General features: G+C 44.1%; 11 protein-coding genes across 11 annotated transcripts; 6 read left to right on the top strand and 5 right to left on the bottom strand.

The window, feature by feature from the left end:
* Positions 1-73: 73 nt before the first annotated feature.
* O0I10_002842 (uncharacterized protein) lies at positions 74-1,214 on the top strand (the record flags this gene model as incomplete). Its single annotated transcript, XM_058482920.1, has 6 exons — positions 74-479; positions 540-605; positions 659-740; positions 814-942; positions 1,002-1,114; positions 1,183-1,214. The coding sequence occupies 6 exons, from the start codon at positions 74-76 to the stop codon at positions 1,212-1,214; spliced, it is 828 nt and encodes a 275-aa protein (XP_058346487.1).
* A 1,463-nt stretch (positions 1,215-2,677) lies between these two features.
* On the bottom strand, positions 2,678-3,844 carry O0I10_002841 (uncharacterized protein; the record flags this gene model as incomplete). The annotated part of the gene is made up of 2 exons (XM_058482919.1): positions 2,678-3,113; positions 3,183-3,844. 2 exons carry the CDS (start codon positions 3,842-3,844, stop codon positions 2,678-2,680), a joined length of 1,098 nt encoding a protein of 365 aa, XP_058346486.1.
* A 1,379-nt stretch (positions 3,845-5,223) lies between these two features.
* Positions 5,224-7,042, bottom strand: O0I10_002840 (tubulin beta-3 chain; the record flags this gene model as incomplete). Its single annotated transcript, XM_058482918.1, has 5 exons — positions 5,224-5,320; positions 5,460-5,949; positions 6,107-6,833; positions 6,908-6,924; positions 7,015-7,042. 5 exons carry the CDS (start codon positions 7,040-7,042, stop codon positions 5,224-5,226), a joined length of 1,359 nt encoding a protein of 452 aa, XP_058346485.1.
* A 1,993-nt stretch (positions 7,043-9,035) lies between these two features.
* Positions 9,036-9,925, bottom strand: O0I10_002839 (uncharacterized protein; the record flags this gene model as incomplete). The annotated part of the gene is made up of 2 exons (XM_058482917.1): positions 9,036-9,491; positions 9,605-9,925. The coding sequence occupies 2 exons, from the start codon at positions 9,923-9,925 to the stop codon at positions 9,036-9,038; spliced, it is 777 nt and encodes a 258-aa protein (XP_058346484.1).
* A 901-nt stretch (positions 9,926-10,826) lies between these two features.
* O0I10_002838 (uncharacterized protein) lies at positions 10,827-11,848 on the top strand (the record flags this gene model as incomplete). Its single annotated transcript, XM_058482916.1, has 4 exons — positions 10,827-10,871; positions 10,954-11,268; positions 11,336-11,716; positions 11,789-11,848. 4 exons carry the CDS (start codon positions 10,827-10,829, stop codon positions 11,846-11,848), a joined length of 801 nt encoding a protein of 266 aa, XP_058346483.1.
* A 565-nt stretch (positions 11,849-12,413) lies between these two features.
* Positions 12,414-12,861, top strand: O0I10_002837 (acyl carrier protein; the record flags this gene model as incomplete). The annotated part of the gene is made up of 2 exons (XM_058482915.1): positions 12,414-12,611; positions 12,685-12,861. 2 exons carry the CDS (start codon positions 12,414-12,416, stop codon positions 12,859-12,861), a joined length of 375 nt encoding a protein of 124 aa, XP_058346482.1.
* A 484-nt stretch (positions 12,862-13,345) lies between these two features.
* O0I10_002836 (uncharacterized protein) lies at positions 13,346-15,472 on the top strand (the record flags this gene model as incomplete). The annotated part of the gene is made up of 10 exons (XM_058482914.1): positions 13,346-13,376; positions 13,468-13,635; positions 13,710-13,907; positions 13,966-14,093; positions 14,151-14,277; positions 14,397-14,521; positions 14,581-14,744; positions 14,802-14,952; positions 15,013-15,117; positions 15,185-15,472. 10 exons carry the CDS (start codon positions 13,346-13,348, stop codon positions 15,470-15,472), a joined length of 1,485 nt encoding a protein of 494 aa, XP_058346481.1.
* A 281-nt stretch (positions 15,473-15,753) lies between these two features.
* O0I10_002835 (uncharacterized protein) lies at positions 15,754-16,194 on the top strand (the record flags this gene model as incomplete). Its single annotated transcript, XM_058482913.1, has 2 exons — positions 15,754-15,792; positions 15,856-16,194. The coding sequence occupies 2 exons, from the start codon at positions 15,754-15,756 to the stop codon at positions 16,192-16,194; spliced, it is 378 nt and encodes a 125-aa protein (XP_058346480.1).
* Positions 16,195-16,266: 72 nt separating this feature from the next.
* O0I10_002834 (uncharacterized protein) lies at positions 16,267-18,326 on the bottom strand (the record flags this gene model as incomplete). The annotated part of the gene is made up of 10 exons (XM_058482912.1): positions 16,267-16,320; positions 16,394-16,546; positions 16,605-16,832; positions 16,897-17,093; positions 17,154-17,352; positions 17,422-17,509; positions 17,569-17,623; positions 17,695-17,803; positions 17,866-18,135; positions 18,198-18,326. 10 exons carry the CDS (start codon positions 18,324-18,326, stop codon positions 16,267-16,269), a joined length of 1,482 nt encoding a protein of 493 aa, XP_058346479.1.
* A 166-nt stretch (positions 18,327-18,492) lies between these two features.
* O0I10_002833 (uncharacterized protein) lies at positions 18,493-19,380 on the bottom strand (the record flags this gene model as incomplete). The annotated part of the gene is made up of 2 exons (XM_058482911.1): positions 18,493-19,088; positions 19,182-19,380. The coding sequence occupies 2 exons, from the start codon at positions 19,378-19,380 to the stop codon at positions 18,493-18,495; spliced, it is 795 nt and encodes a 264-aa protein (XP_058346478.1).
* Positions 19,381-20,537: 1,157 nt separating this feature from the next.
* On the top strand, positions 20,538-21,980 carry O0I10_002832 (DNA phosphorothioation-dependent restriction protein DptG; the record flags this gene model as incomplete). The annotated part of the gene is made up of 2 exons (XM_058482910.1): positions 20,538-20,892; positions 20,950-21,980. The coding sequence occupies 2 exons, from the start codon at positions 20,538-20,540 to the stop codon at positions 21,978-21,980; spliced, it is 1,386 nt and encodes a 461-aa protein (XP_058346477.1).
* Positions 21,981-22,080: the final 100 nt, after the last annotated feature.

Genomic DNA, 22,080 nt, shown 5'->3' with positions numbered 1-22,080 from the left:
TTTTGAGTTGACGTGCGCGCAGCCATTTCTTTGTTGTATACTCTCTCTCTTTCTCTCCCTCTCGACATACGTTATGCTTCGACGGTTTACGCTTCAAAACGTATCACGCGTGAGTCGATTATCCAAAGTCAAACGTGAAGCACCATTGACATGTCATGAGCAGCGATCGTTCGTTTCAACCACCCGGACCGTCCGAATCAGCCCAAAGACATCGGCGAAAAAAGACGACAGCATCAAAAAAGAAGACATTCAAGCCGCCAAGGTGGACAGTGCGACCATGGCAGCTGCCAAGGAACTTGTCGACAACAATGTGGGTCCTTTTCCTGCAAGCGATTCGTTCGATCAGCCGTTTCAGGAGGCTTCCAGTGCCCAAGACTGGTCACGGTCTTTCCATGGCCTATCCACACAACCTTTTCCACGAGAGATTGCTGACGTGCTCCAGGAACCTATCGCCCCTGAAGATGTTGAGATCACACCAGGTACATTAGGGAAACAATGATGGTGCAACAACAAGATGACTTACAACAATTATTATGCAGATGGTTTGTTGTACCTCCCAGAAATCAAATATCGCCGTATCTTAAACAGAGCCTTTGGACCTGGTGGTAAGTCTCAATGTTTGTGGATATAGATAAAGGGTATTCATACGTGCTATTAGGTTGGGGTCTTGCACCACGTGGCGATCATTCCATCAACAAGAAGAACATTTCTCGAGAATATGCACTCGTTTGTCATGGAAGGTACTTTGTGTGTGTGTGTGCTCGTTAGGGAGGATGGCAAAAAGGGAAGGAAGGGCTGACAATAGGAATGTAGATTCGTATCTCAAGCTAGAGGTGAACAAGACTTTTTCGATATCACAGGTCTCCCAACAGCGTCAGAAGGATGTAAGAGTAATGCATTGATGCGGTGCTGCAAGGATTTGGGTATTGCGTCTGAGCTATGGTAAGGGTACCTTTTTCTCTTTTTGTATGATCTCGATACTGACATTGTATTACTACTAGGGATCCTACCTTCATTCGCAAATTCAAAAAGAAGCATTGTGTGGATGTATGGGCTGAGCATGTTGTTCAAAAGAGGAAAAAGAAGCTTTGGAGAAGAAAAGATAGCACACTTGGTAAGTGACCCATCATCAAGATTGTATCCTGATTTCGTTTGTTTGACAACTTTGGGTTTTCCTTGTAGAATATCCCTATAAAGAACTGTCTCAGGATTAGGAGAAAAAAACGGCCATTTGATAAAAAGGGCATGTGATATGATTTTCCTCTTTTGCTACTATAAAAGCGATTTGATTTGCGTTTTCCTCCCTCCTCTGTCTCTCTTTTTCTTCCTTTTACTGCTACTATTCATGGAGTTGTTATACAGCATCATCTTTTTATTATTGATCTTGAAAGCGGTCTCTTACGCGATCACAGCTGAGGACGACGATCAGGAACACGAGGACGACATTAAACACCAAAAGGCGAGAAGCGATGATAGCAAGACGACCACCCCATTGACACCATCATTAGCACCTACTTCGCTTGATGTGCGTTTCGTTTCATAATCCCCCACCCTTTGTGCTTTTCACATGCTTCGGTTGCACACATTTCAAGCTGCACCATCATTGAATAAGATGATGATGATGCCACCATTCGATGTAAATACCCTTGTACATATATAATCACCTCCTTCTTCTATCTCATGTAGTATACACACATCATACCATACCTATATATCGAGTAAATACCATGATGTCAATTCTCGCTTTCGACCACACAGGCACATGTACACATGCATGGAGTTATGGCTCAGGGGGTTTTAAAGAGTAAAGTTTATTGGGTTCCCATTGTATGCATGATATTGTAAACAAACAATTATCCTACATGAAGGCAGGCATAACAACATGAGTAAATGGCAATTGGCAAGAATAATACGTAAGATCGGCGCTGTTCCGTGTGTGTTGCACAAGTACCAAACCCGCGGCAACCCATTTTCCCGCATCGCTGCGCCTCATAGTATACGTAGTAATATCATGGCAAGCATGTACATGATGGCATCGTTTGGGAGTGAGGGCATGATGGTGATGCGCCATCTGGTGGGTAGGGATTTTGAATAGGGGGCCAGTGTATATGTACATGGCGAGGATCTTGATCATGTCAATCGATGAATCTCATCGAACCTTACATAGCTCTCTCCTTTATTAGACATCTAATCCCGGTCCAGGTCACCATCATTGCAACATTATCATAAAGGTAAGTCTCGTTTATTGTTCCAATTGTTGGATGGATCATGAAGAATGTTCAAGAAACAAGAGACAAACGTATACATATCATTCCCCAATTTCTGGTTCAAAAGCTCTCCACACCACCATCATTATTATATAGTCAAACGAACAAAAAAGGCTAGTACCTTGGTCAGAAACCGAATGTAAAACGCAATACACACACACACACACACATGGGACACCACCACCAATCAAGCACGCAAACAAATACAAAATGAACGTGTGAGTGAATGAGAGAAGAAGAGTGAGTGTAGCTAAAGATACAAACACGTAATATATGTATAAAGGTGAGACATGGTATAGACAACAAGGGGGGAGGGCATATGAATGATGTCGTAATAAGCAAAAGAGAGAGAGAGAGAGAGAGAGAGAAAAAAGCACATTGTGGGAGGAAAAAAAGGGGATTGTCTATCATCATCCATCACGCCTAAATGGATCGTGTGGTGTACCAAGATGTGGAGGCATATCACCTAAATCCAATGGGTGTCCTGTAGGTGGTGGTGGTGGTGGTGGCATCATGACTTGTTGTTGTTGTTGACCGAGATTGGCATTGGTTCCTCCTCCTTGAGCATCCCCACCGCTGCCATCACCTCCTCGTACACGATATACAGTCAACATGGATTCCAGTTCTTGTATACGCTGCTGATATTCGCCAAGTTTATCGTGCAACAATCGGATATGGTCCACCGACTTTCTTAAGATGGTACCTTTGTTGGCTTTGTTGGCATCTCGATCAGGAAGGAGGGTAGCCAGTTCATTGATGCGATCATTGATATTGTCTCGTCGTCGTCGTTCAACAGCGTTATGCGATTCACGTCGTCGTCGTTTCTTTTCAAACAATTGCTGCATACTATTATATAACATTCGGCTTAGTCCATTTCCCAATGATCCCGGTTCATTCACACACAACACAACTTACTTTCGTTGTTGCATTTCTTCATCAAAGCTACTTGTACTGGTTGGTGATACCATGGATGTATCCGATTGTTTGTTACCATACATGCATGAAGATGTTGGTACTTGAGATGATGATGATGAAGATGATGTTGGTGGTGGTGGCGGTGGTGCTGACCATTGCTTGTGATCTTGAGATGCATAATACATGTCTTTGCTACTGCGTTCTTGTGATGATGATGATGATGATCCAGGCATGGATGATACTGGTGGTTGAGTGAAACTCGGTGTAGGTGTGTTATAAGGTGGTTGACTCTGTTGTTGATGATGTTGTTGTAGTGTGTATGATCGAGAAGCAGTGGATGGATATGGTTTAGGTGAAGCTGGAGCATTGGTGTTCATAGGTAACTGTTGTTGTTGTTGTTGTTGAAGGTTCATTTTTTGATGTGGGTGAGGAGGTGAATCAAGGGACGAAGTTGTGAGCGGCGACGGAAACGCTTTCTGTTCACTTCCCATAGCTACAGCTGCTGCAACGGCATTTACATCGGCTTGTTGACGGTGCTGTACTTGCGATTGGGATTGTTGGTTTTGTTGTGTCGCATGTGTTTGAGGATGCTGCTGCTGCTGTTGTTGTTGTTGCTGTTGTTGAGGACTAAAAGAAGGGTGCTGCAGCTGGACATTATACATTGTCAGTAGTCAATGGGCAAGCACAAAGAAAAGGACAAAGAAAAAGAGGAAGAGAGAAAGGCAATGACGTAGTAAATCAATGTGCGCGTAAAAAGAGAGCGAGAGAGAGCATGAGAAACACACAACAATGGTGTAACTCGTGACACACCTGATCACGGGCCCATTCAAATAGATCGTTTCGCTCGTCGTTTTCCCTCTCCTGTTTATGCATCATCCATGAAAATGGTTCCCACTTTAAACTCCATTATCACCCGAATCAATGGCATTATTCCTTATCGTACTCGACACGCACCCATATCTTATGACAAACTTTGTATCGTTTGGTGTATCCTTTGATCTTTCGCACACACATCTTGGCTTGTGTAACACTCATCAGCCATATCTCATCATGCCGAATTATCGTATTCAAGCTCCAAGTTCAAGGTGCTTGGTGTTGTTGTTACGCTGTAAAGATTAGATCCCATATACCACTCGTCATACACATGGATACCCGGTAATAGGTACGCAAAGATGAGTGATTGCCTTGCGTCCATGTAATGCGTTACGACATCACCAGTACAGTAGTAGTAGCAGAAGAGCATTATTAATCATTTTCTTCAATGAATGAGGATTGCCAGCTCGGGAGATAGCACACGCGGTAAGATCAATAATGCAGCAATGTGGTACATGTGCACTGTAATAATATGAAAATTCGATAACAGAGGCAGCAGCAGGATCCATGAGCACCATCATCATCAGCGGGGAACACCTTTCCAATATTCTTTGTTGTTGTAGTAGTAATTACAATCTCAATACAATAATAAAAGTCTTACTTTGAACGTGGCTAACAATGATATTATGCACGACAAATGCAACAAGGTCATGTGCTCATTGGATTGACAGCAGCAGCAGCAGCCACCGCGTTGTTGTCGTGTAAGGCCTTTGCTGCACGTCAATTTGATCACGCTTATTTCCTCTTCCACTCTCTACAACGTGCGCGCGTCGCTTGATCTTTTTTCCCATGACCATCATGTTTGGGATAGATGAATCGATGAATTTGTACTACCATCTACATTGACGTAAAACGATATGCGTGTACCATCATACGCCTTAAATTGCTATGCTCTACTTACAGATCCACATATGCGGGCACCAGCAGCAACTGCGACGAGGTTGCACATGATGTCAATACGGATGACTCGGGTAACTTACTCCGTGTGCTGCTGCTGCTGCTGCAGAAATCTGATTTGCGAAAAGTGGCACTTGCTTCGAATGTGGATACTTGCGCTGTTGTATAGCACATTCTCAATACAGCAATGTACATAGCGATATGCATGAATGCATGTTTGAACAAGTTGGTGCCGTCTCCAAACTTTATTAATCGTCTTCTTTGAAAGCATTTACTCATCCAATGGCACATCATCATCTTCCTCAAGGTAATCTTCATCTTCCTCCATGCCTTCTTCTTCAATGGTTGCTTCCTGGTATTGTTGATATCTATGGGAAAAAGGATATCGGTTAAAAGTGGCGGATCATATATACACAAGCTTTAAAAGTACAGGACTAATGCAAGATAGCTTTCAAGGGCCCCCCTTTTTTTATCTTTTTCCCCCACATGCATGATAGTAGTACTTACTCGGACACGAGGTCATTCATGTTGGATTCAGCTTCAGTGAATTCCATCTCATCCATGCCTTCACCAGTGTACCAATGCATGAAAGCCTTGCGTCTAAACATGGCCGTGAATTGCTCATTGACACGCTTGAACAACTCTTGGATAGCTGTGCTGTTGCCGATAAAAGTACCCGACATCTTGAGTCCAATAGGTGGAATGTCACACAAGGATGTCTTTACGCTGCTTGGAATCCATTCTACAAAGTATGACGAGTTCTTTTGCTGTACAGCCAACATTTGGTTTTCAACTTCCTTGGTCGAGAGACGTCCTCTGAAAATAGTAGCCACTGTGAGATAACGACCATGACGTGGATCTGAAGCAGCCATCATGTTGCGTGCATCAAACATTTGTGCCGTGAGTTCAGGGACACTGATGTTGCGGTATTGCTGGGATGCAAAGGCTGTGAGTGGCGCAAAGCCCACCATGAAAAAGTGCAAACGAGGAAAGGGAACTAGAATTTACGCATGTGCGTACATGTAACACGCCCGCATGTCAGTTGCTATTTACGCATACACATACACACATCACCACCACCACCATCACCAACAACAACCATCCCCTTGGAAACAACCCCGTCGTCATGGTCCCAATTTTTCCCCTATACGCACCCATGTTGACAAACAGCTTTCTCAAATCCGAATTGAGTTGACCAGGGAAACGTAAGCTGGTAGAGACACCCGACATGACAGCTGAGACGAGTTGATTAAGATCGCCATAACCAGGGTTGGTAAGCTTGAGGGTTCGGAAACAGATATCATAGAGTGCTTCGTTATCGATACAAAAAGTGGCATCACAATTCTCCACAAGCTGATGCACCGTTAAGACGGCATTGTAGGGCTCAACAACGGTATCAGAAACCTTGGGGGATGGTACGACCGAGTAGGTGCACAACATGCGATCGGGGTATTCTTCACGAATCTTGGATAGCAAAAGCGAACCCATACCAGAACCGGTGCCACCACCTAACGAGTGTGCAAGTTGAAAACCTTGGAGACAATCCGTGTGTTCAGCCTCCTTGCGAATAATGTCCAAAACAGATTCAACCAATTCAGCACCCTCGGTATAGTAACCCTTGGCCCACGAGTTGCCTGCACCCGATTGTGCATTCACGAAATTATCAGGTCGGAACAACTTGCCATAAGTGCTGGATCGAATGGCATCCATGGTGGCAGGTTCAAGATCAACAAGCACTGCGCGAGGTACGTATTTGCCAGTAGAGCCCTCGTTGTAATACACATTGATACGCTCAAGTTGAAGGTCATTGTCACCAGCATAGTTGCCCGATTCATCAATGCCATGCTCTTGGCTGATGTTTTCCCAAAACTTTTGACCAATCTATATACATGCAATTTGCTTCATATGTAAGTTCATCATCCCATAAGGCAGCATCACGAAGAAGGATGACGCACCTGGTTACCACATTGGCCTGCATAGCATCAAGAGCAAGCATGTGCATGTAAAGCATACATAATAGGTTATCAACGCGTGTCCATGATAAAACCCAAACAAGGCTCACCTGCTTGTACGTGGATAATCTCGCGCATATTGGGACTAAAAAAAATAAAAAGGAAGGAAGAAAAAAATTGATACAAAAAAGAAAGGAGCCTGATGGGAGCCATCCGTTATATGCTTGATGCTGCGGAAGGTGAAATATCATGCATAGAACATTGACACATGCGCGTTGCTCGGCACCCCAATGCAGCCCTTGTCCCTTGACTTTTTTTTTTGCTCTCCTTCCAACCTCCTCCTCCTCCTGCTCCTTCCTTCACGTTTAACAAGAAGAAATTTAAAGCTCAAAGCGTAACATGTCCAACACAGCAGTAGTCGTTCTTTTTGCTGTCATCCTATGAATCCGCCATTGCCATGGAGACGCATTATTATCAACTCAACAACAAGGCTGCCTTTTCGATCAGCCATGTGTGACTTGAAACCAAGTATGTTGGAAACAAGAATACATGCATGCATATAGTAATACTCTTGGATCCACTGTATAATATCAAGAATACAGTACACCCATCATCCATGGCGTATCTATGATTGCTACTACTAGATGTCGGAAAGAGAGAGAACTCTATCTTTGGTATCACGGTCTTTAAAACAAGTCAACAACCATCATGGTGGTGATGATAACGATGATGATGCATCTGCAGTAGCAGTGGCATGCAAAATGCTTTATTCCCAAGCCAAAGTAAGACATCCATAACGCTACGACATTTTGAGTCATCCAATTCACTCGTTCATTTGTCATCCTTATTGCACTGGCCACGGTAATCCTCTTGTGTATAGCAGCAGCGACCAGCACCATCTAAGAATTTACAATGACGGCAGCCGATTAGCGTATGCATCCTATAGCAGAAGAAGGAGCTATCCATACATACCAATTTCTTGAAGCTTGGAAGGCTCCCAACATTTGATGTTGCGGCAATTTTGATGTTTTACACACACCAAGACATCAGCATCCGGATCATATTTAGCTTGAGCCATAAGGGCCAAAAGAGGAAACAGGACAGCGAGGCATACAAAGTGTCTTCTTCCTGGCATGATTATTGTAAAAGAAAAGGTTGTTGATGTTCTTTGAAATGACCCAGCTTGGCGTCTTTTATAACTTTTTTTAGATCCTGATGGGGCGTTCACACCTCCTCGGTCTTTGTTGCCTTTGGTAATAGTTATAAAATGGGAAGCAGTAGTGTAATTGAGGAAGTAGTAGTAGCTGAACCCTTTACAACCGGTCAATTGTAGAAAAGGGAAGTCTCTCCTTGTCATGCATTACAAAGCAAATAGCACGAGACCCCAAATAGTGGATGCATGCGAGCAAATCAATTTTAGCGTGGGTTGTTTCAGGAAAGAAAACAACACCAGGAGTACCACCATGGACGCCATGCATAAATCAATGTCGTCGGCTCACACCAGGATTTCGAGCTCAGAAAAAAAAGTGCCGAGCCAACTGGTCCCATTTTGACCCAATGTCAGCCATGACAGCACAAGATAAAAGCACTCCATTATACAACTCAAGAGTTCATGATTCATCCTTGCGTGGAAGTACAGCGTTGCTATGCTACAGTTGCTTGGACACTATTAGGGATTCGAAAAGTATCATTTGATTTCAAGGGTATGATACGCCGGACACGCTTTGGCACTTGCGAGTGTGTTATTTCCAATGTTGACATGATGAGGGCAAGTGGCACCACGTGATTGGATCACTGATGACCCAAAATGTTACGTTTACTATTGTATTTGGATGACTGTATTTGGGATCCTACATTTGTATACATTCTTATTGAAGGTGTCAGACGAACATTGAGACGCTTGATAATCCCTTTTCCTCATTGAGATAGCTACTCAAGGAATGCCAAGGAACCCAATACCAAGGTGCGCTCTTAATAATCCCATCCAATGATCAATTGTAGATATCCTCAACATAAAAGTATAGCAAGCAAATATGTATCTCATTGTTGATACTGTGTTCATCCATTAGCTAGTTTCTATATACAGATTTGAAGGAGGAGGGTGGGGTGGGTGAGGGGTGTTGGATCCTTTCTAATAAACGGTCATCAAAGCAAAGCAAGCGTAAAAGAGACCGACAGGGTATGCGACAAGGAAGCGCTGTTCGCTCATATGCAAAACGCTTGTGAACATGCCAGAGCTTGAATAAGTGCACCATAGAATGCTAACAGCCGTAAGCAGCAAACCGACGAATCCACCCAATGGAAGTACGACACTGAACCCACTCAACATGACCATTGGAAGCAAGCAATAACCGAGGACACTCGCTGTCCTTGACCAATCGATACCCGTTTCACTCATCATATTCAGGATCAAAAAGATAGAGACCACGCCAAGTAAGCCGACGCCATAAATGTAACCGAAATGGACCTTGCCTGAAAGCATCAAAAAGATACCAAATAAAAATACAAACAATAGTGGGCCTGCCATATCCGCATCATCCATGATTGTATCGGGCACAGCTCGAATGGGATTCAATACAGTCAAGCTCTAATAGAAGAAAAGAGGTCCATCAATATGTATACACGTCCCTTTTCTCTCTTTCCCTTTCCATGGCAACGAATGTATGTGTACACGTGTGGGGGATCCAACCTCCTGCTTACCTTTGTCTTGATATGATCAAAGTTGATACCAAGCTCTTCGAGAAGGGGTGGCTCATCTGCAAATCCGCCAGTACCAAATGCACTCCAAAAGGAACCTGATTGATAGTCGAAGCCAGGGCCACGCATGTCACCCGATGCAGCAGGAGGAGGTTGAGCATAATAGGATGATGAAGTATACTGATCGCCATAGGAAGAGTTGTAGAATTGAAGACCGTCAGCACCAGCACCACCACCTCCAGGCGAATCATAGTAACCACCACCACCGCCCTGAGGTGCTGAATTGTCAAAGAGAACCGAATGTACGGGTTGATTGGATGCCATGGAAGCGAGGCTTGCTCTTGGTTGGTGACTAAAAGTGAGCAAAAGAAAGCGCGAGAGCGACAAAACGTGGTCGTGTCTGATATGCCCCCCCACACCCCGCACATTGGATCCATCCACCACCCTTCCACAATAATACCACTGACGGAAATCACTATTTACTTCTTTGCAATAAACAACGCTCTATCTTTTACATCTATGAATCATGTTGCTGTAGGGTCTATGACATACTTGAGAAATACCCTTTGGACCAAGGTAGAGTGCACGTAGCTGATACATTGATGATGATGATGATGCTTTGGACACGACCATGATTGATCTTGTTGGCTGGCATAATTGAACCACGTTGTTGGTCGTTGTCCCTGTTGTAGAAAGAGGTTCCCACGTTAGTTAAAGTATGATCCCTTTGTTGTCTCATCTCAATCACCTTTTGGACATGCATTTTTGGAGGTATCATGTCGTTTAGACGTCTTCTTTTGCCTATGGTAAGGTTGATTTGGATCAGTATAAGGTAATAACACACTTGTATATAATCACGTCGTGTACAAATAGCCACTACTAATAGCAAATGTAATACATAATACACCAGCTAAAATATCGATCCTATACGCCTTGGGAGGAGGAGCCATGGGAAGGGAGAGTACAGGCCTTGCCATTCGAAGATGAGTGTGTGGCAATAGCATCGAGGATCCATGGTCTTTGAAGTAGAATGATTCATTGTGTCTCCAGATTTGGCGAACAAGAGCAAAAGTAACCAAGAGATACGATTTCCATGGCAACGCAAATCAGGCAAATACCAATGCGGCCAAGGTGTGTTGTGTTGAGATTCCGCCAAATGTCTAGGTCAGCTTGGATCCATATATGCAAAGAGTAGCGGGTTGTTTACAGCTTTGTACACTTGACTATGACCTCTGTTCAGTTTACAGTAGGCCGGCTTGATGCTGGTATGGTACGATACGACAATAGAAAACGCGTCGATAAAGCCTTGGTAGGCTAATGGGATACTCTTTATGCACACCTCCCCTTGACAGGCCATTCTCTTGACGGACGATCATCATCTCATTGAGTTTCCTTCCTTGCTATTGCCGAATGGTGTTACATCGGGAAGCATTGTGAACATTACTGTGAACCGCAACTCAGATGAGGAGGAGAAAAAGATGCACGAGTTTTGGGACCTACAAGATACGATCCTGAAGAAATACGGCCAAGTTGAACCAGGGAATCCAGTTTTGCGTGTGCGCAACATTACACAGACATCATTGACACTTGAATGGGATCCACTGGAGTTGCACACGGCTGAATTGCGTGCACTTGAAATATACAAGAATGATACCAAATTGGCTCATGTAAGGAAGGCTAAAGCAACAAAGATAGAAAAAAAAGTGGGATGCCAATCTTCTATCACTGTTTTAGCACGTGCCTACCGATACACATACCATGAAGCTATCAGGATTGGATGTGGATCATGAATACGAGTTCCATTTGGTGATGAAGACTACGGCAGGCAAATACGAATCCAACCGAGTCACTGTACGCACCCATAAGATGGAGGATTTATCCGGCATCGTTGTCGTATTTGGTGAATTCAATGAACCAGAACCAGCAGTCGTATCAGAAATGAAGCAATTACTCGACAAAGTGGGAGCTACATGGCAAGAAGACATTACCAGCGACACTACCCATCTCATTGCAGAAGTACCACGTGGTCCAAAGTATGATAAAGCGCTCACAAGTTCTATACCGGCTGTCAAACCCGATTGGTTGGTCCAATGTGAAAAGAATCAAAAGATACAGGCAAGTTACAAGAGACATTTTCATTGTGTTGCGTCGTGTAAGATGACTAATGATAAGCATGGTTGTTATTAGCCTGCCCTGCCCTATTACATTGTCAATGTCCCCACATCCTCATCATCTGGAAACCCATAAGGCTACCGTTGTTGTTATTATTGATTTGGGAAAGGTTAGAATAATACATTTGCTGGTCTATTATAAGCATTGTGATTAGTGTTAAGAGCCACAATTAATTCTATCTTGAGAACACCGTCTTTGATTCATTATTCATAAGCAATGCATTGTTCATTAACTTGAAAGAACGCAATCATTGTTGTCGAGGACTAATTCATCGTCGCCCTTAAAGATGCCATATCACGTCGTCGGGCTTATGAATGAAGAACAAAGGGCTCTATACACATTTCCATCAGTTTCTTTGCTTGTATGAAATAGCCAAGGAGATGCAAGTGTTACCAAATAATCTTATCGCGCTTATGACTATCCTTTACCATCATCTATGACAGGGCTTTATTGTTGTAAGAATGAAGATGGGAGGAGGAGTTGGAGGTGTTGTATAGGATTCTAGTGTGTTAAAGAGATGAAAAGCGGGCGTTGGCGGGGATGAGAGGAGTCACACAGGCAAGTCTTGATGATGGGGTACATTTGCCAGCGTTTGTGTGGTTTCGTTTCTTTCCGCTTTTCGAATCTTTAGTCATTGACCATGTTCTTCCGTCCTTCTGTTTTGCTTAATGCTGCATCGCGCGCTGCTTCTGTTTCTACTGTGAGCCGTCAAGCTGCTTTCCGCGCTACTCCCGCTGTCCTCACTCGTCTTTATACTACTGGTGGTGTTCCCCGTGAGAATGTCGAATCGCGCGTTCTTGATATCGTCAAGGGTTTCGATAAGGTTGACGCCTCCAAGGTAAATGACAGATACACATATATATGTTGAATGGATGGGATCATGGACTTATTTGTGTATGGTGTATGTATAGGTTACCAACGCCTCCAACTTTATCAATGACCTCGGTTTGGATAGCTTGGATGCTGTTGAAGTTGTGATGGCCATCGAAGAAGAATTTGGTGTCGAGATCCCTGACAAGGAGGCTGATGAAATCAAATCCGTGAACCAAGCTATTGACTACATTGCTTCCCGTGCTGATGCTCAATAAGATAACTTGGCTGTGTGTTTACATCACAATTCTTTTTCCCCTCCGCAACCATAGATAGTTCGAATGCATATCACACACACACTCTCTCTCTTTCAAGAACAATGTTCCCTTGTTCAGGATATCAATGAGATTATTATAGTGTTATATTGTTGTCATGATGAGGGAGGGATATGAATAGGAAGGCAGGTGGGCAAAAGCGGGTTCTTTGGAGAGGAGAAGGATAGGATTGTGGGTGATCAATAGGATTCCTTGGATACAACAGTAACTAGGATACGCTCAATGCCTATTCAACCCATCCCACTTTATCCGAAATGCTCCGAGTAAGCGCGCACTGGTGATGTATGCGTGTGTCTGTGGTGCGTGTACGTGTACGTGTGATGATGGCAACAGCCGCCTGACATATAAATGATTGTGACCACCACTACCACCAACCAACCTATCTATTCGCTTTATCTCACACCCCGGGTTTTGACACTTTTCCCACATGTACTGCCAGGCACGATCCTCCCTTGGTGGCAAGTGATCCCAATCCCAATGACCCATGCTACTTGTCTCTCGCTCTCTCTTTTCTCATACATGTCATTGTGATCCTCCCCCTCCATGTAGTTTCATTGCTTGGTGCACGCCTTGCAGCCACGCGTACCACTCGCCTCATTCAACGCAAAGCACCCTTTTCGGGCACCACCGTATCTGATCTTGTTCCAGAAACCCACCAGCGATCGTTTGGACAACCCACTGTATATAGCCATCCTTATCTTATGAAAAAAGGGGAAGGTATGGATACAACAATGGCCTTTTGTTGATAAGGAGAATAGACGGCTAAATCCATGCACACAATTTTCCGATAGTGACACCTGGTCTCCCTGCAACCGAGTATGAACGACGAAGAGCCAATCTCATGAAAGTATTGCCTGAAGGAAGTGCTGTCATCAGTGCTGGTTATGGCACACGCTACATGTCCAACAATGTCTTTTATCCCTTCCACCAAAACACGGATTTCTCCTACCTCAGTGGATTCAATGAACCAGACGCGGCCATGATTTTGGGTACAGTGATGAACAAAGGAGATACAAGATGGGATAGCTGCTGACGATGGGTTGGAAGAAAAGAACGATTCATCTAGAGGATACAAGCAAACCATGTTTGTCCCACCCAAAAGTCCTGCCGATGAATTATGGGATGGTCCTCGTACTGGTGTGGATGGTGCAAAAGAATTATTCGCTGCTGATGAGGTATGCCTTTATCTTTTTTACCTGCTTGGAAAATAACTCATCCTTGATTGATTATAGGCCTATGACAATGCACGTTTCCCCATGTTCCTAAAGGATGCACTACAAGCAAAACATGTCTTCATGGATAAACCCCCTGCGTCATCCATCTTGGCCGCTTCGGATGCTACACGTCTCGTGGACTTTGGTAGGTCTTCCTCGTGGTTCAATTTCTTAAAGGGTGTGTAAGGATCAGGTTCCTGCACATGGGAATGATAGGACAAAATTGTGTGTGATTTTGCTGACACTTTGTTCATTCATGCATAGCCAAGAACCAACGATCGGTGAAGCCTCTTTCAGTTCTTGTACAAGAAATGCGTATTATCAAAAGCGACAATGAGATCGAGCTCATGAAACAATCGGGTCATATCAGTGCAAAGGCTTTTATTGAGGTACGTAGTGGGTGAGTGACTGAGTGACTGAGGGCACCCACATTAACGTTTGTGTGTAGGCTATGAAATGGACACAACCTGGATATTCAGAATCGCAATTGTGGGCAAAGCTGGATTATGAATGTCGCATGCGTGGATCGAGTATCCTTGCCTATGTCCCAGTGGTCGCTGGCGGCCCTAATGGATTGTCAATGCATTATGTACGCAATGACATGAAACTCAGGTTGGTACATGGTCCATTCATTCGTGGTTGCTTTGTTCTAATATATCTTTTTAACAGAGATGGTGATCTTGTGCTGGTGGATTGTGGTGGTGAATATCATGGTTATGCAAGCGACATTACACGTACTTGGCCTGTCAATGGCAAGTTCACTGAACCACAACGTCAATTGTATCAAGCCGTTTTGAATGTCAATAAAGCATGCATCAAGGTAAGTGATGACCCACCCTTTAATGTAATCCCTGTTATGATTGCTAAATCATACACATAGCTCTGTACAGAACAAGCCAAGATTTCACTACACGGTATCCATGCTGTTTCTGCACGATTAATGAAGGAGGAATTGGCGAAAATTGGATTCCAAACAAATAGATGGGTAAGAAGTTTATCCACAACCTAGAGCAACAAGGATATTAACGACGTATCCACCCATGTATATGTAGGATCTCGAGCGTATCCTCTATCCTCACCATGTTGGTCATTATCTGGGACTTGATGTGCACGATTGCCATGATCTTGATAGGTCACGTAGGCTAAAGAAGAATATGGTTATCACCATTGAGCCAGGCATCTATGTACCTTACGATGACCGATTCCCTCGTGAATATCAAGGCACTGCCATCCGTATCGAAGATAACTGTGTCGTGGGCGAAGAAGAGCCCTATGTGCTTACTGCAACTGCTCCCAAAGAAATCGTTGATATAGAATTCTGTTGTGCAAACACCAACTAGAAATCGTATCTTTTCAAATTGAAAAAGTCTTTGTATAGAGCTATTGCTTGCTTTACTCGTCAATATTTGAAAATCTTATGTCCTTTGCTTTATTAAAGAAGATGCATGTATCCTATTGATCATAAACAATCCACTAGACAATAGCAAAGTGTATTAATTTAGGATAGACACCGACTATCAAAATAGGATTGGGAGTTCCTCGTGACTGCGGCCATAGTGGGCACAAGCGGGCAACAAAGCCGGGTCTCCACAAACAACACCTTTAAGACTTCCACCCTATAATGTTCTTCACCCGTCCATTGCTGCAGGCGGCCAAGAAGGTAAGGGGACAAGCAATCTTTTACACATGACATGCATCAGACGCGTTGACGATAAAGCATTAGGCCTCCACTGGTCTTACCGGCATTCCCGTTCATCCCAACCCACGCCCACACCTCATTCAAACATACAACAAGACACTCACCGCTTTGTCGCGTCTTCCAGCAAGCGCTGTCTACCGCCAAGCAACTGAATCGATGACTCAGCACCGTCTTGCCATTGTTGAAGGCAATGAGGACGTGTCCGAGATTGAAAAGACTATCGACAATGGTCAGATCGAGGAACTCATTATCCAAGCTGAAGAAGAACTCAAGCTCGTTGGCAAGATGGAGGAATGGAAGCCTTGGGAACCTCTTGAAGTCCCTGTTCCTAAGGGTCAATGGGTTTACAGCCGTGGCGAGTAAATCAAAAACCGACTAGAATCCTTGTTTCTTTTTGTTACATATATAAAAACGCTATGATGAATTACATACAAGCTATCCTTCCAATTGCTCTAAGCTATTGACAATATCACGCCATATCGTTGCACTCTATATCACCATCAACGCACATTCATGAGCAAAAAAGGGGGGGGGAAAACAGAAGAATGAATGCATCATTTACCTGCTGATAAAAGTCGACTTTGGCATTTGTGTAATCACTCAGCGCTTCACGCATTTCACATGACTTTGTACGTGCCAAATACCCATCTTCGCGCTTTACTTGCTCTGAAAAGCCTGTGGATACTTGATGTGTTTGTTCAACGGCATCTTGAAGCTATAGTGTGGAGGGTATTAATATCACGATAGATGAACCTTGCTAGTGCTATACATACCTCTCGAATTTGCTCATCCAATCGAAGCACCTTTTCCCTCCGAATCTTGTCAGCATCAGCACCTCGCACTTCATTTAGCTTTCCAGTAAAATAGCCTGTCAGATTATAGCCTCCACCTTCCCCTGGTCGCGGATGTAGTGTTTTCTCTCGCTCTGTGATGGTTGCTTGGAGATAATCTGAAAGCTCTTCAAAGTCCAATTGCTTTTGATCCCGTAGTTTGAGCACACTCTACATACATACACAATAGCCTAATTAATCACATTTCCCGTTTCCATGGATACGCATGCATTACCTTGACAACATTGTAATAGGCCATAAAATCATGAACTTCACTTAGCCACATGCCATCGTGCGTAGCCATCTCCTTCATGTGTTGTGAATAGCTCAACAATCCTGTAGCAAATTTGCCGAGTGGTAACCCTATCCGGTTCTCATGTTCAGCCAATCCAGCCATGCTGCTTGCAAGCTCTTTGTAGTCGTGTGCCATGTCTATTATTGGAAAGCGTCAAGCAAGCGCATTTTTTAATCAATCATCGGATGACTTTTTACCTTCTGTGCGTTTGTTGGTACGTAGTAATGTCTTTTCCAAAAGACTCATGTTCTCTTGAAGACGATCCACACGGTCTTTCATCTCGACAAAGCGCTCATCCTTTTTCCGGATTTTGACAAATGCATTCACGAGGGAGTCGCTAATGGTATCCATCATGGTCTCTTGGCTTTCACGAAGTGCACGAGCTGAGGCATCATTCTAGGCATTTGCATGGCAAAATTAGTGCTGTTTATGCATATCCCCATCCCATCCTTTATGTATACGCACAAACTTTGACGATTCAAGAAACATGATAAAGAACTCGGATTTTTGTAATACGGGATGACGTGCAATGCGTTGGAGATATCGCTGGAGGCTATGTTTGACTGGTCAGCCTATTTGTGTAAAAGAGCCATTCATTGTGAAACGACATACCTGACGCGTCGACGTTCAATGAACTCGCTACTGAATCGATCACCCTTGACATACTCTAAATCCATTCTCGAGTCACTTGGATGCTCATATGGGGTTGGGGGGGGGAGGGTGTTCATGTCCACTTACCCATCCTATGCTTGTCTGGAAGAGGGGGTACAAAGCATGCTGGAAAGTGTGTGTATAATACATTGTAGAGCCATACAAAGTCCTGGAAGCGACGCCGCACAGATGATTTCTAATCACATGATGATATGAGTACGCCGCCTATAAAGACAACTTTAGGGATAGAGCACTTACAGGAGATACGATACGATATGAAATGTAATCGTTTTCTTTCCGTGGATCGGACACCAAGATGTTATGCTGAGGTTGATCTTGTTGGCTCCGAGTGGCGAACGGCGACGAGGAAGATTCAGCATTATCATGCAGGGTAAGCTTATTGTCGTCCTGCAACCACGAGCCACCACCACCTTTCTCAATGCTTGCACCAGACACAAGAGGATCATTGGACTGCTGAACATCAATGGACGTCAAGGAAGATGCTGGATCACCATTCGAAGACTCCTGCTATCACGGAAAGTTTCAAAATGTGAATGCCAAGAGAAGAAAGGTTGCTGCTGCGTATGTACCTCTATAGGCGGTTGTTGTTGTATAGGTTGATTTAGACTATCAGTGATATCAGATAAAGGGTCGAGAGTATCATGTTTGGTATTGTCTTGGATATCCCATGTGACATTGCTGAATTCTTCTTCGTCCATTGAGGGGGGGAAAGTTAAAGGAGTTAAATGAGGAGTGAGTGAGTGAGTGAGTAGGAGGAGGAGAGAGGGAAAGAAGCAGCGACGACAACAGGATAAAAAAGGCAATCAAGAGAATCACAACACACGTGAGATACAAAATCAAGATGATGATATCTATTTTCTTTGTTCAAACAGCAAATGCAAACATTACAATGGACAACATGATAATAATACGTGTAAAGGTGCAAGCAGATGGCGTTGACATGGTGGAAGAAGCAAAGATGCTCTGAGAATGACCATCATTTGAATTACCGTTCGAGGAACCGCCCAATGTCTTGCCCCCTGAACTGCCATTGGGAGACTGAGCGGGTGCAGCTGACCGGATTTCGATAGGAATGGGGAGTTCAGTATTCGTTGAAGCATCAAAAAACACGACATTGTAACGCCCTGGTGCCACAGTCGATGGGATCTTAAAGTTGAATGAATGCTCATAGTATGTAATGTTCCCATCATGCTTGGCGGATGCTTCCGTTTTTGACACATCCGCATTATCCGTAATCACAATAGGCTCCGGTTGCGTAGCATTCTTACCACCACTACCACTACTGCTGCTACTGCTGCTATTTGTTGATGATCCTCCTCCTCCTCCAGTAGTAGGTGATGCAGCAGCAGCCGATGCAGGAGCAGCACTTGCAGCAGCACCAGCACCATGTTGTTGATTACCCGATGATGAGGTTGTTGGCGTCGTAGCCACTGGTTTAAGAATGATTTGGAGACGAAGCGCTGTTGATCCATAGAATGATGAACATGGTTAATAAAAGATATCCACCCAATGTCTATAAATGCAAACTTATTTTCCATCAATGGGATCCATACATGAACTGTCAACATCACTCATAAGACGATAGGTGCATGGTAGGATACGATCCACGACATAAGGGCCATTGGACACAGGGCTTGTGACATTATAATTTCTCATGGGAGCTGACAGCTGGGCTAACGAATGGGTCCCCACCAAGCTCAAGATTAGCAAAGATAGCAACACGCGAGTAGTAGTAGTAAAAGTAGTATTCATGATGATGAGAATGGTAAAGGAAAAGAAGAAGAAGTGTATCGCTTGACCAAGAGAGAAGGAGAACAGGTAGATACCTTTATATACAAATGTTTTGTGTGCCAAAAAAAAAGGAGCTGAAGGGCAACAACCAAATTTTGAGGAGTTAGGGGAGAGTGAGAGTGAGAGAAGACTTGCTCCCGAGCATGCATTTTGCTATAGATGTGCCGCTGGGTAGTAACGATGTTGGAGAAAAGGGGTTCAGCAGTGGAGCTAGAAACAGTAGGCGATTCAAGTTTATTGCAGCCTCTGCATACATCTCACATTGCCACGCCCTTGGTCATCGATTCTATCCTTGGTTCCTTGGGGATCATTGTGCTCATTATGAGAGACTCTAGAGCATAAAACGGGGAAGAAGAAGCTGTCAAAAGTGGATGGTGGGTGTGGTGTATGTGCGAATGAATGAGAAAACAAACTATTTTTATTTGTTTGTGGGCGGTGTTGTATGATGGAAGGAGGAGTACATATCCTTTTCCTTGCGAACCAGGGTAGTAGCTGTCATTGCTAAAACATTCATTTCATTGGGGATGCAACTATGTTTATTCGTTGTTGTGAATAGCAAACTGTCAAAAGAACACCAATTTATTAAGGGTGAGCATTCATCGGTGGCACAATGGTATGACGGAATTTGTTTAGTCTATAGCATCTCTATGTGGGCGATCACCGAGTAAAGTTCAGTATACTACAACAATGTATGGCCTGTGCACGTGCAATAATGGCAGGTTTCTTTTTGGGAAAGGGCGGCGGTGGTTGTCATTGGAAACGTGCATTACATCAACATTTCACCAGTGCCATGATGTTTTCTTTTCATTCGTTTATATGATGATATGGAATCTTATGTATAAACAATACTAGTAAACAACAATGTTCAAGGAATTCATGCGTCAAGATGATAGCTGCATTCTCCCCGAGCGGGCCAATGTACTACGCATATTGCGATCTGTGATACAAAGATAATGGATTGGCTGCCACAGCTAAAAATAGCAGACACCGAGAGAGATTAGCATTTAGCTACCAAAGACACTAAGCCCATTAGGCCCTGGTTTCCACTTCCCCTTTCTTACTATTTGCCACCTTCTCTTTCTTTTCTCGGCTTGAGTTTATTCTAAACATCTCTGCCAATGACCGAAAACCAGTCTCCATTCCCTGCTCCCATGCCACCGCATCCTCCTCCCCATGAAGGCATGCATGACCATCACTCACAACACCAGCAACAGCAGCAGCAGCCACCTGTAAAGCATGTACAACGAGCAAAGACCATGAAAAGTACAGCGAGCAAAGTGGGTCGATTCTTCAAGAAGACTGGAAAAGACAACAATGACAAGCATCGTGACAATGAGTTGCGTTCCATCTCATCGGCAAGCAGTCAACGAGGTTGGGATCGTGCTTCGTTTGGTGGAGGGCCTGAATATTATAATGATGCCCTGGATCGACCCGTCTCACAGGCTACTTCATACTATGGTGAGCCATCCTACAGTAAGTAAAAGGCCGTATGTTCTATGACATGTACCTATAACTCATATCATTTGGTAGATGATGTTGGATCAGATGTACGTCCTACTTCGATACAGAATGATGGTGGAGGAGCCTTTTCACTAGCACGACAGCATGCAGATGATGATTCACCCGAGGTCCAAGAACTATTACGCGAGCTTGAAGAAGTGAATACGGCCATTTCTCATATGCAAAAAGAAGTGATTTCAGAAGCTGATCGGAAGCATGCATTGCAACAACAATATGAAGAGATGCGACGTATGCTGCAACAAGAGGAACAAGAATATCAGCAAATCGAACATCGATTCTTTGAGCACACGCGCTCTGTACGAGCCACTGATGATGATTTATCGACCATTCGCGACACGTTCAAATTACTAAAATACTCGATTGCACGCCTTATCATGTCCCTCAACAAAAAAGCCGACATGCAAACCGCCGCATCCAAGTTTGCATCCAAATGGCCTGCCTTGATTCCAAAGGGTGCCTCTGAACTTGAGCCCGTACACATCAACTTACTGGCAGAAAAGCTTGTGCATGAACATTTGGTCTATGAGATTTTCAAATGCCCCGTCTATCCAGGCATGGAGATCAACGATGCTTATGCTTCAGTGAGCGAATGGCTGACAGCCAATGGATCCGATTTCGCAGTACGCTTGCGACAACAACTAGCATGCATTATCGCCAAAAGCAACAAAGACAGTGATCTACAACAAGCAGCTGCCACAGAAAAGAAGCGGATTGTCGATACAATTTACCAAGATTTGGCCGATGTGTACTCACCCTTTTTACGTGAACACGATGCAAAGGCGGATGAGGAGAAGCGATACATCAATAAGGTGGCAGACATTGTAGAGAAGGCAACCAAATTGACAGTGGCTATCCGTGGACAAGAGGTTGATATATCTACACTCGATACCAAGGAAGGAGAAGCACCCTTTGATCCAGAAACGATGGTCGACGTCAAGGGTAAAACAAGTGGCACAGTGCGTTTCTGTATTTGTCCACCTTTTATTGGAGGCGATGGAGAACATGGATTCGTGGAAAAAGGCAAAGTCGTTGTTGCTTAGATGTCCAAAAGCAAGTTTGTATTGTTATCGTTCCTCACTTCTCTCTCCCCCACAGCTACTCTTTCGCGGGCGGGGCGCCCCGGGGGGCCGGGGGGGGGGG

Source organism: Lichtheimia ornata, assembly GCF_029851405.1.
Source record: "Lichtheimia ornata isolate CBS 291.66 chromosome Unknown scaffold00008, whole genome shotgun sequence".
In the NCBI taxonomy this organism is placed as follows: Eukaryota; Fungi; Mucoromycota; class Mucoromycetes; order Mucorales; family Lichtheimiaceae; genus Lichtheimia; species Lichtheimia ornata.
This window is presented reverse-complemented; position numbering and strand designations above follow the sequence as displayed.